General features: G+C 39.6%; 1 protein-coding gene across 2 annotated transcripts in view; it reads right to left on the bottom strand.

Annotated features, from left to right (window-relative positions):
- The window catches only part of LOC135464705 (solute carrier family 15 member 2-like), a 33,754-nt gene extending 26,232 nt beyond the window's left edge, over positions 1–7,522 (bottom strand). Inside the window, exons 1-3 of one of the 2 annotated variants that reach the window (XM_064742208.1) lie at positions 7,386–7,497; positions 4,991–5,093; positions 1,196–1,275 (exon numbers count right to left, since the gene is read on the bottom strand). In XM_064742208.1, coding sequence (XP_064598278.1) covers positions 1,196–1,275; positions 4,991–5,054 — 144 coding nt within the window. In that variant the 5' untranslated portion in view covers positions 5,055–5,093; positions 7,386–7,497. Of the gene's footprint in view, positions 1–1,195; positions 1,276–4,990; positions 5,094–7,385 lie in introns of both variants that reach the window. The other variant, XM_064742209.1, reaches the window with a different exon arrangement.
- Positions 7,523–13,251: the final 5,729 nt, after the last annotated feature.

Below are 13,251 nucleotides of genomic sequence, written 5' to 3'. Positions count from 1 at the left end.
TGTACAGTGATTGTGATCAAAAACAGTTGGCTAACATTTTTGATCGGTCACATGATATAGCTGGACTTTTTCTACCTTCAATGATAAAAGAGTTTCAACTTGAAACTCCCTTATCGTTGCTGAGCAACTCTACTTGCTACTAATTTATTTATTTGATTTAGTGTTTTGGACTGTATTCAAGAATATTTCACTTTTACGATGACAATCAGATGGTAGGAAACAGGGCAGGGTCTGGTGAAACCCACAACCATCTGCAGGTTGCTGTCAGACCTTCCCAGATACTATCGGAGAGATTTGCTATTGTATATAAACGTATCCACAAGATTTGTTTGGTTGTACCTGAAGTGGGCTGCTATAGAATAATGCCTGCAACAAACTCTGTGTGACAATCTCTCTGAACATCTTGCACGTGAATAGTATATGAATTTATGCACATGTGCGCTTGGGGTTTTATGTCATACTTAACAATTTTTCAGTCACATGACGATGAGGAGTCATTATGTGCATAACTGCATTTAGTTCATGATGCCAAAGTGCTGACGCCACTGAAATCTCACGCCCAAAACACCAGACATGACACCCCAGCCAGTCCCATTATACTGACACTGGACCAACCAGTCCTGTTTTCTTCCACTAGCCTCTCAGAGCTGAGTGCTGAGAGCTAAGTGATGCAGAAACAAGTACCATTTTTAAAGTCTTGGGTATGACCCACCCCAGGATTTGAACCTGTGTTCCCTGACATCAACGCTGACACTCTAACCTTTAGGCCATTGAAGCGGTATAAATAGTATCATTAAGATACATGTAACACAAGGGTTCAAACCCATCACCAGCTAGAATAATCTAAGAATATATATGTGCGGCTCTTTTTATATTATTTATTATTTATTCATTCAAACCAGATTTTACACTGTACTCAAGAATATTTTACACATGCAACGGCTGTCAGCATAATGGTGGGACTAAACTGGGCACATCCCACAACCATGTGCAGGTTGCTAGCAGACCTTCTCACGAATGACTGGAAAAGAAGCCGGCATGAGCTGGACTTGAACTCATCACAGCCGTATTGGTGAGAGACTCCTGGGCCATTGTGCTGTGATAACTAACACGCTAACCACTAGGCCATGGAGCCCCTTTCCCATTCATTTTATAACATACACATGTTCAATACAAAACACAGAAGTCTTTTTACCTTAACCCTGCCCCAGGCTTTCCCACTGACTTTGCCCTCATCACCACCGGCTCTGTCTCCACTACCTATCAGCTTGGCAGCTGTGAAACAGACAATGAAGATTAACAACTGAATTCATTCACACAAATAATTTTGTACACGTAGGATATTATATTTTCAATGATACACGTCGAGAAAAAAAAAACAAATTATTTACCCGTGTTGTAACTGATGTTATTTTAGACATTTATTACAAACCTAAACGAGGCATTTCAAGAATACCGCTAGCTTGCCTGATTGGGCAGTTGGTAAAACTGCACAATGTTCTAGTCATGTGATATATTCAAATATTGACCTCTAAACCAAAATAAAGTAGAATGATTGAAATTGTCACATGCGATATTATACTTTGATTAGTTAGAGTGAGATTAGTGAGATTTGATTTGATTAGTGAGTGAGTGAGTGCTTGGGGTTTAACATCGTACTTAACAATTTTTCAGTCATATGACAACAAAGGAATCTTTAGAGTGCATGTACGTGTAATGTGCCTCCTTGTTTGCAGGATGGATTTTCAATGCTCTTTTTTTCTGGTGTTGTTTCACTGAGATGTCTTACTAAAGGCAAGTAAGGCGTCCCGCTCGAGCCATTATATTGATACGGGTTAACCCTTCATGCTGACACTCTAAAAACTGCGCTATTGGGGCTTGTGATAGCCCTAAGCCCTTATCAACAAGAAAGGCCAATATTATTATACTCTCACAACTATTACTGTTTATTCCATGCATAAGGATTGCAGTGCAGTGACTTTATTCATTATGAAGTTGTAAATCACTGTGGTGGTAAATGACACTGTGGGAACTCCATGCACAAATTTACCACAGAGTTGTTTGATATGCAAATCACAAACTGCATTCGGCGATCCATACACTTATAGGTGGCAAAGGCAACCCTGTGAAGGGCTGAGGACATGTTGAGCTACATATACATGTATGAGGTAAAAAAACTTGTTTGGTCTTTGATATGCAAATCTCTGCTAATGACTGGCTATCTGTGTACTATGGGTGGCCACTGCAAGCCTATGATTGGCCGAAAACTTTAGCAAAACCAGACAACGCCACCAACAGCTATCTGATCCCCCTTCCCACAATACCTCTCCCTACTTTAAACAGGCAAGCTAAAAAAAATGCATACATGTATTGAGACGTAAATTCATGAATGGAGTTTGGGTGATCAATATGGACCTTTAACCGCAAATGGTATATACGTATACTCTGTGTACACTTACACGAATTTACATTAATGGGATACCGGCAGCCCAGCGCTAATGTGAATTAGGTCTTGTGTGTCACACGTCTTTTGTTGCGTGGCACAAAACATGCTGCATTCAGCGGTTTCATCTGTGACATACATGTATCACTGTTATGTCATGCTGTTGAGGCTGCAGTGCAAAGTCAAGCATCACTAAAATGACATAATGCATCCCACTTCAGACTTCTACCGGCATCCCATTACTGCAAACATGAATACATGCAGTTATGCAAAAATATATGTTTGTGTTATACTTGGACCACGGCCAGATTTTGGTCACTTTTTATCCGAATATAAATACACTCCTTTAGATTGCCTTTGCCACATAGAATCCACCAGAATTTAGTCCAAATCTAGTACTACAATGACCTTGCTCAGAGCAAAGGTTTCATTGCAGCTACATGTATGAATAAACAGATTTAGGGAATTGTATGTTTATATATACATATATATATAATATATATATATATATATATATATATCATAAAAGGTATATTCTAATGGAATATATATATATAAATTTGAAGGTGACTTTTTTTTTACATGTACAAGTCTATGTAATCCCATACTGAAGCCACAGTCATGCATGCAGCCCCAGATTTCAGCAATAGTCATGCATATAGTCCCAGATTTCAGCTATTGTCATGCATGCTGTCCCAGATTTCAGCAATAGTCATGCATATACATGTAGTCCCAGATTTCAGACCCAGTCATGCATGTACATGTAATCCCAGATTGCTTTATTTATTTATTTAATTGGTGTGTTACGCTGTACTCAAGAATATTTCACTTATGCGAGGGTGGCCAGCCTTATGGTGGGAGAAAACCGGGCATAGACCTGTGGAAACACACGACCATCCGCAGGTTGCTGGCAGACCTTCCCACATACGGCCGGAGAGGAAGCCAGCATGAGCTGGACATAAACCCACTGAGACCGCATTGGTGAGACACTCCTGGGTCATTATGCTGCGCTAGAGCGCTAACAAACTGAGCCACGGAGGCCCTCCAAATGCTGTCAAAGAGTAAAAGAGTAATATTAGTAAAATTTTGTTGCCCCTGTCTATTACTTATATAAACGTAGCAGGTAGCTGGTAATTGCCTCCTGATGAAGCCTGCATACAATTGTATATGTCTATTTACACCAAGGCTAAGTGTGGAGTGCGGTGCATGTAAATCTCACTGAGAAACGCAGTTGTGAGAGTTACGGAGAAAACCAACGCCATATGTGCCGCAATGACGTACTCAAGAATATTTCACTTATGCGACAGCGGGGAAACCCATGACCATCAGCAGGTTGCTGGCAGACCTTCCCATGTACGGCCGGAGAGGAAGCCACCATGAGCTGGACTTGAACTCACAGCATAATCCCAGATTGAAGCTATAGTCATGATACAAGTAGTCCCAGATGGCAGCCATACTCATACATGTACGTGTAGTCCCAAATTGTAGTCACAGTTACATATATATACATGTAGTCCCACATTTCAGCTATAGTCATGATACATGTAGTTCCACATCACAGCCATAGTCATGAATGTAGTCCCAAGTTGCAGGCATAGTCATAAACGTAGTCGCTAAGTGCAGCCATAATCATACATGAACAAGTAGTCCCAGACTGCAAACATTGGTATATATCTACATGTAGTCCTAGACTGCAGACATTGACATACATGTACATGTAGTCCCAGACTACAGACATTGTCATAAATGTACATGTAGTCCCAGATTGCAGACACTGTTATACATGTACACAGTCCCAGACTGCAGACTGTTATACATGTACATGTAGTCCCAGACTGCAGACACTGTTATACATGTACATGTAGTCCCAGGCTACAGACATTGTCATACATGTACATGTAGTCCCAGATTGCAGACACTGTTATACATGTACACAGTCCCAGACTGCAGACTGTTATACATGTAGTCCCAGACTGCAGACATTGTTATGCATGTACATGTAGTCACAGACTGCAGACTGTTATACACGTACATGTAGTCCCAGACTGCAGACATTGTTATAAATGTACGTGTAGTCCCAGACCGCAAACATTCTTATACATGTACCTGTAGTCCCAGACTGCAGAAATTGTTATATGTACATGTAGTCCCAGACTGCAGACACTGTTATATGTGTAACTGTAGTCCTAGACTAGAGACATTGTTGCAATCTATATGGAACTATATGTACCTCAGTCCTCAGACTCAGTCTCATCTATAAAAAATCTGACAGAATCTGTAGAATCTGATCATTAATCTAATTGATAGAATTTACATACACTTACATTTCTATCCTTCGACTGTATACCTCCAGGCACTCAAAATGATAATTATTGATTTTTTTTTTTTCAAACCAGCCTGAACACTACAGCTGGCAATCCGGACTGGCATATGTATGAACGATGGAAAATATGATATGCTTACAACAGCTGATGAGATGTCAGATGCTGATGATATTATCAATGTAAATCGATAATTTACAGGTATATCTGAAAGGCATGCCTTTACCTTCTGATGGATTTCTATCAAAGAGTTCATCATCAGTGCTATCTGGGGTAGCCAGTGACATCATGGCAGCAGTTAAGGGAAACGAGAAATGTTTAGAGAAGGTCTGAGGGGGGAAAAGGAAAGAGATTTACACGTAGGTTAAGCAAATAGGCGCAGATGTCAAAGGTTACATAAAACGTACACGGTTTCCATACTATCAAATAAAAAGTACAGTTTTCAGAAAAATGAAGACATATACGTCAAAAAAGGGGAAAAAATTTCCTTACGAAGGTATGTTTAATATTTCTTAACCACTTTATTTTATGCATATTTTATGTCAACGCCATTGATGAACATACCTGATATGCGACCAGCTTAGCACCCCAATTCATACTCTATACCCACTTAATTTGTTTGGACAGCTATCCCTGCTGACATCACCATAGCAGGCTACTTAATGTCTGGAGTGACTGTGGTAAACTTGTGCATTTCAGCCACTTTTATGTCCCAAGAAGAGGCTATTTTGTATTTTTATGTTTGGCCACAGCATATGCTCCAAATTAAAAAATAACAAAAAACAAAACAAGTGTTTTCATATTTCCTTCATGAAAAAATAATAAAATATGCAAACAGAGCTGAGATATGCAGTGAATTAAATGAAAGAAAGCGAGCATGGGTTGGGCTATTACTATCCGTTGCTTTATTTGAGACAATAAAGCACCCCGAGGGAATTCACTTGCATGAGGCAGCAATTAGCAGAAGACGTGGTGAAAAATAAAATGCGAATTTAAAGGTATGAGGAAATGGAAAACATTGCACGATATTTAGATAACTATGGCTGATAATTTGGTGCAAGGCATGAGACCCTTTAGATGCTTTTGACATAGACTTAAATGGCATGAAACAAATTTTTATGTTAACCAATTCTGATTTCAAAGTATACACTGGTTATACATGACGGCTTACTGCAATGACATGGTGTTTCGATATATATACATGAATATATATAATACCTGGCCCCTGCTGCTGTTATACTTTTATTTATTTATTTATTTGATTGATGTTTTACACCGTACTCAACAATATTTCACTTATACGATAGCAGCCAGCATTATGGTGAGTGGAAACCGGGCACAGCCTGGGGGAAACCCATCCGCAAGTTGCTGCCAGACCTTCCCACGTACGACCGGAGAGGAAGCCAGCATGAGCTTCTTATACTTTTGACTTTTGACAACCGAATTGGCTGTAGAATTTGGCCAAAATCTTAAATATAACATATCATTCATTACCAGTATAAAGTATAAGTCTACATGAGCCACGGAGGCCATCCAAACGCTGTAAAAAAGTAATATTAGTAAAATTTTGTTGCACCTGTAGCTGGTAATCGCCTTCTGATGAAGCCTGCATACAATTTTATATATCCATTTACATGTAGGCTAAGTGTGGAGTGGGGTGCATGAAACTCTCACTGAGAAACGCAGTTGCAAGAGTTACGGAGAAAAACATCGCCATATGTGTCGCACTGACGGTAAGGAACATTTATCGCTGCTCACACAGGAATTAAAAGTTCCTTAGCCTAAGTCGACATCAACCTCATGCCCCTACAAATTAAATAACCTGTTCTTAGGTTGGCCTAACCCAAAAAGTCCTACTGCAGTTGCCATTTCAATAACTAGAATAGGCAGGGATTAGTTTTCAAGAACAGACGTGATTGCCACTGACACTTTTGGTTTGGCGAGTCTCACAACAGGGGAGCCAATTACAGAGAACACACAGTTGATGCTCATGGTACTTGGGATGTTAATTGCAGGTGTGTGTGAGCTGAGAGATAAGAGGGACAGTTGACAGCTGTTTTGGGCTTCAGAAATGGACTTGTCAGATATGGCGTAAAACCACTAGTTGCTCCTGTGGCTATATAAGGTACTCCACCAGCCCAGTATAAAGAGTGGCTGCCTTGCTCAATTCAGAGTTACATTCCGCAACTATGTACCTCTCTAACTTTTGCTTTTAAAGTTTTATTTACAGAATTCTCACCTTGCCTTACCTGGCAGTGATACTCATATAAAATAGTACATGCTACTTCCTATTCAATTAAATGAAACGTCGAGGCCTATTTCCAACAATTTCTGATACCTACCTGACTCAGAAATTACCGAAAAGATACCTCAACGTGTAATTTAACTGGACTAGCTACTTTCCTGTTTTGTATCAGGTGTGAGTTTAATGTAAAATACTTTTCTGTCTTACTCTTTTATAAATTTTATACATGCAGTGTTTAGATAGGCGTGCAACGAGTCTCCATATTATTCGGGATGTGACGGTAGAGCACACCAGTCAACAAGTCCACGAAGATATGAATATTTTACAAACATATGGACGAAATGTCCAGAGAATATAACACTACTGAGACCCTTACGAGTTGCTTCTCTTCGTGGTTCAGGCGTCGTGGCCCCGTACGAATCCATTTTTGTCTGCCTACTTCATCAGGGTGGACAAAAAAAAGGTCTAAAACAGACCAGAAATGTGTATCAAACTTTCGCCACATTCACTGACATTCCACAGGTTTGAGTGGTGGAGCGTAATCGTTGTGGTGTTACACGCGCGATAATGTTGTGGCACGCACAGACATCCTTATTTTCTGTCAGCCCGCCATACTCAAAGCAAAGTCAAAGTGACTTCGAGGAAATTCATTTAGACAATCTCAGTGTTTCGACTGTAATTAAGTCATCCTCAGGAGAATTGTGCCAAGAGATGCCCGTTTTACCTATATATACATGCAGGCCTATACAGCAGACTCACAGTAAAGCATTTTAACACGCATGTCTACTGATTGCCTGGTAGGCCTACGGTAATAAACAATTAAATGGTGTTGTTTTAGTGTCAGTGTGATATTCGATATGCTTAATCATGCTTTTCTGAGTTAGCTGGCAAATGGACTGGTGAAATACGGCGTCTTGTCAATTTACCTCAGATAGGGTTTTTTTTTCAAACTGTAAATGCTTAAATAGTAGGCTGCCGTAGCCAAGAACGTAGCCAAGTTGTGGAATCTGCCTCAGTGCACAAAACTGTGCACCCCAAGAAGTGAAAATGACCACAGCTGTGACTGACAGCTGCTGGCCATCTGAAGGCTGTTTCATTTTTGCAGTTCTGTTTTACTCTTTTCCTTCCTATTATATGACAAGCGTAGGACTTCTTAAGCTCCAAACATGAACTGAAGCAATGTAGGTCTTAAAATTGAAAAACGGTAGCCTACTCCAGTCACACTGAAATATCTTTTTTTTTTTTGGTGTTAGACGCTGTAGAGTGGGGAAAATCACTGCACCTCAAATGTATCTTAATGAAAAAAAAATTCTTGAGCATGCAGCTATGCACCAATACATGTATAACAAATGTTCAGCCTTACAGTCTCGCTACTCATAACATGTTAATGTTAATGTTAATGATAGCGAGAGGACCAGATGTACACTCAACCCGGATTAATGTACATGACTATTGATACCATACATTACAGCCTTCATTCATATCTTTACTCACACAAACATATGTTGCCAAAGAAAAAAAAAGGAATGCAAACTATTTTCCATAGTGACTGAGTTAGTTCACTGTACTTTGAAGGATAGGCTACCTTACAGACTATAGCACAAATACGGGACCAAAACCAAAACACACTAAAGCTTCAGTAAATTTTTCACGTTAACCTTGATCTTCATAGAGTAAATTAAAACCACAGTGCCTCGTTTGAGAGAAAAATTGGCGTTTTGGATCGAGAGTGCATTTTCGGCAGATTATTACTAATTAACCATCTTTTTTTATAGTCATATAACTTTTATAGGTGATTCGACCAAGTTTCATACTTCTGATCAGGAAATTTACAAATTGTGATGAGATTTTGAAAGAACCTGCTATGGTAAGGCGGGGAACTGGCCCCAGTGCAAGAAACTTTGCACCACACGTAGCGAAACTGACTATAGCTGTGAGTGACAGCTGCTGACACACTCGCAAGGCTACTTCTTTTTTCAGTTCTGTTTTACACTTCTTTTCCTCACTTGTAAAGCTTCAATTACGCACCGAAGCCATGTATAGGTTATCAAATCGAGGAATTGTGACAATCACTGGCCCACTGATGTAACTTAGTGAAAAATTCTGGAGCACACAGCTATGCGCTAATCAATTAAATAAATATATAACAAATGTAACTTTCAGCCTTATACTTCTCGCCACGCATAACATGTTAATGTTAATGATAACAAGAGGACCACACATGCTATCAACCAGGATTCACGTATGATTTCACTATAGTTCCTAAATGTTACGTAATACCATAGCTTACCATTCTCATTCATGATAACACTGATTTAATGCCAAACGGCCTGTATCTTTACTCACACAAAATTATGTTTCCAAAGAAGAAGAAAAAAGAAAAAGAGCCACAAAGATTCGAAGTCTTCGTGGAAGTACAACCTGTTCTCAACAGCAACTTCGGCAGTCTACTGTACTATGGAGGATGCCTTGGCGGACTGCCACAGAAATACGGATTTCAGACTTGTCAAAATATGACAAAAAATGACCCCATTATTAAGTTTTACATATTAAGACGCTTTACATATTAAGACGAACCTTAACCAAAGCAAAACTTTGACATCACGTGGAAATACACACATGAAAGTTTCAGTAAATGCATTCTTCTGGTTATTGCTGATCTTTATGTTAGATCTGTATGCTGATCACTAAGTTATCGTACCTCTCTGGGGACGATTCCTCGCCTTACCGTATCAGGCCTATTGCACTCTGTTATCTTACCTCTCTGGGGCCGATTCCTCGCCTTATCGTATCAGGCCTTTTGTACTTTGTTATCGTACCTCTCTGGGGTCGATTCTTTGCCTTACTGTACCAGGTTATTTCACTCTCGCCCTAGCACGCACCATATGGCCTAAGTAGAATGGCGTTTAAAAAAGGCTTTGATGTTGATTGAAATTTTTTAGAATGTAGGCCCTATGTGTGCCTAAGTTTTTACATTTTTCAGTCATATGACGACGAGGAATCATTATAGGTGTGTGAGGCCACATATAATCATGAATTCTACGGTGACGGAATTAGGCCTACCCTGAACAGAGGTATAACTTGAGGTCATTGTACAGCTAATGGGAAGCTCAGGTAGACTTATACTCAATACTGGTAATGAATGATATTTTATATTTAAGATTTTGGCCAAATTCTGCAGGCAATTTGGTTGTCGAAAGTCAAAAGTACAACAACAGCAAGGGCCTAGGTGGCTCAGTCGGTTAGCGCGCTTGCGCATCGTATGACTCAGTGGCCTTTCACCAATGCGGTCACTGTCAGTACGTGGGAAGGTCTCTCAGCAACCTGCGGATGGTCGTGGGTTTCCCACGGGCTCTGCCCGGTTTGCTCCCCAAGTGAGTGCTTGGGTTTATAATGCTGGCCGCCGTCATGTAAGTGAAATATTCTTGAGTACGGTACGTAAGACACCAATCAAATAAATAAATAAATAACAGCAGCACGTGTAGTTCATGTTTAATATAGGGTCTACAGTTACGCAATTATTTTGGGGTTAATTACAAAGTTGAAGACTTGGCTTATAGTTAAATCTGGTCATGTCTTATAACACTTTTGAACAATAGGGCCAAGTTCTACAGGTAACAACGAAGTCAATGAACAGCTGTGGGGTAAAATCACCGCCACTTACTTGGGGTTTATTTCTTGGTCACGTGATATGCAAATTCAGTGTGAGGAAATTATTAAACAGAAACATCCCTTTATTGTATCTTGGTATTTAGTGGTACAAGTATTCTTTGGAACAGCAAAAGTAGATTTTCACATATTCTGAAAATCATGACGCGTGGCGGAATTACATTTTCACCAGGTGTGACGGAATTTCTACTAAAAGTAATTCCGTCACGGTAATAAACTCTGAAAATCTAAATCAATCTAACATTGACTAAATTTCTGTATTTAAAAACTAAATCAATCCAACATTGACTAAATTTCTGTATTTAAAATCTAAATCAATCTAACATTGACTAATTTTCTGTATTTTGTTTGGTGCAGTACCTGACATTATACATTTTGGAAAAGCATTTGAATCTGTTATATTTTAACTAAACTGAATCCACTGAAACAGTTAGTTGAGTAGACAATTGTAACCTAAGAGTGAATCTTCCATCGTGATGAGCTATTCTGCATGTTATATATTTCATATTCGTGGTGTTTCGCCATTGCTGATTGTCTTAAATAAGCACATTGAGGTTCAGGAAATAATGTTGTGGTATATATAGTAGAATATACCACATGTTTATATGTTTGGCCCAGACTACACCCACTACATACCCTTATTTATTTACCAAAACGACTGCATTACGTTGTGGACCGTTACATGCCTCTGCACAGTGTTAGGAATAAGCATTTATTTACGTGATTGGTGTTTTACACCGTACTCAAGAATATTTCACTTACACGACGGCGGCCAAACATTATGGTGGGAGGAAACCGGACGGAGCCCGGGAAGTTGCTGGAAGGCCTCCCCACGTACGGACTTCAACTCACAGCGACCGCATTGGTAGGAGGCTCCTGGGTCATTACGCTGCTGTAGCGCGCTAACCAAATGAGCCACGGAGGTCCCCAGGAACAAGTAGAGATGCAGTATAAACCCATTGGCACAGGAGATGCGTTGAACGGCTGTCAAAGTGTTGCAGTTGGTCGCTAATAAAGAGATATTGCCTCTTCGACCAAGTCATGGGTACTTTTTTCTTGACGTACTTATCTTTGTCTTTAGCTACACCAAATGGATTATAGCCTTATATGCATTATTTGTGAATATGATGTCGGAGAGTTTTATTTTTCTGGTGTAACATCAGGAAAATTAGGAAAGAAACATTTCTTTTAAAGCACAGGCTGGGAATCGGCCCCAGTACAAGTCAAACCTTTTCATGCAGACGACCTAACAAGATCACAAGATTATCTATATAACATACAGATATAAGTCATCATGTTGCTAAGCGACCACTGACCATACGCATGAAAAACTAATAGGCAAAATAAAAACAGCTATTTGACCACTCTAGTAGACATGTCACATTTTGGAGAAAACGTTGGAAATGAATTTACTGAAAACGTCAATGGTAGAAAAGGATGCCAGGTTACATGTATATTTTAGCAAAAATGTATGCGTCTATAGTTCTACCATATAATGTAGCGCGTTTATGGATAAGACGTTTGCGTTCAAATAAAAAACAGCAAGGCGTTTGCATATTAATTTATGTGTGTGTGGTTTTATAAATATATGCCATGCGTCGTTAATGTTTGCAGTGTACTGTGTATGATGACGGCTTGACACAGGTAACAGTATACTTAATGAGAACTCGGCCACGGGGGTCCCCGGCTGCGGAAGATAGACTACATCCAATCCAACTATAGCAGGATTTGAACTCCTAAACCGATTAGTCCACTGCGAGACAGGAGTTTTATGCGACTCCTCCTCCAGGGCCTCCCGCCTATACAGCATTCCGGACAAACAGACTAATCGGTTGTTGTATTTGTCGTGAAAGTAAACACGATTCTTCAGATTTAAGGTAGGTCAGAAACAATCTGTTCTGACAAGTAATAAATGATCAATTCATAAATCAACAAGCAATTAATAATGTGATCAGTAAATGACACAAAGCCCTGGATTTGGACCTTTCTTATTGTTTATTGATTGTGTGGTTGTTGGAAAATGTGGCAAAATTTTAGATTGTCTACTCAGTTGTGTTGATTTATTGTACAAAATACTGGACTGTCTACTTACCGTGTTTTGATTTATTCCACAAAATACTGGATTGTCTACTTGAATGGGTTTTAATTTATTGTACAAATCACAGATTGTCTATTTGATTGTGTGTTGATTTCTTGATTGACTAGTATTGCCAGAACCAATTGATCAATATCTGGTACAGGTATGTACTGTGTATAAGGCATATTATTTAAGAGGGGTAATGCCTGGGTTGACTGTGAGAATTTCACAGGTGTGACATGTTATAGCTCTAAGACGGAAAGTGAATGATTTAAACTATTTAGCGCTAGACCACATTTGTCAACTCCGGCCTTGGACAGGGAATTCAGTCAAGCTTGTTGACAAAGTAAGTTCAACGACGCTCACGTGACCGTTTGTGCAATGTATTTTCCAAGAACATAGTGTGCAAATGTGTACTTCAACTGTAAGTTGTCCAGTAACACGCCAAAGGACGGTCGTTTATGTCGAACACACCGGTTTGATCCAATCATACAAC

The sequence above is a fragment of the Liolophura sinensis genome, chromosome 4, assembly GCF_032854445.1.
Source record: "Liolophura sinensis isolate JHLJ2023 chromosome 4, CUHK_Ljap_v2, whole genome shotgun sequence".
In the NCBI taxonomy this organism is placed as follows: domain Eukaryota; kingdom Metazoa; phylum Mollusca; class Polyplacophora; order Chitonida; family Chitonidae; genus Liolophura; species Liolophura sinensis.
The sequence above is the reverse complement of the archived record's forward strand: the minus strand, read 5'-3'. Positions and strand labels throughout refer to the sequence as shown.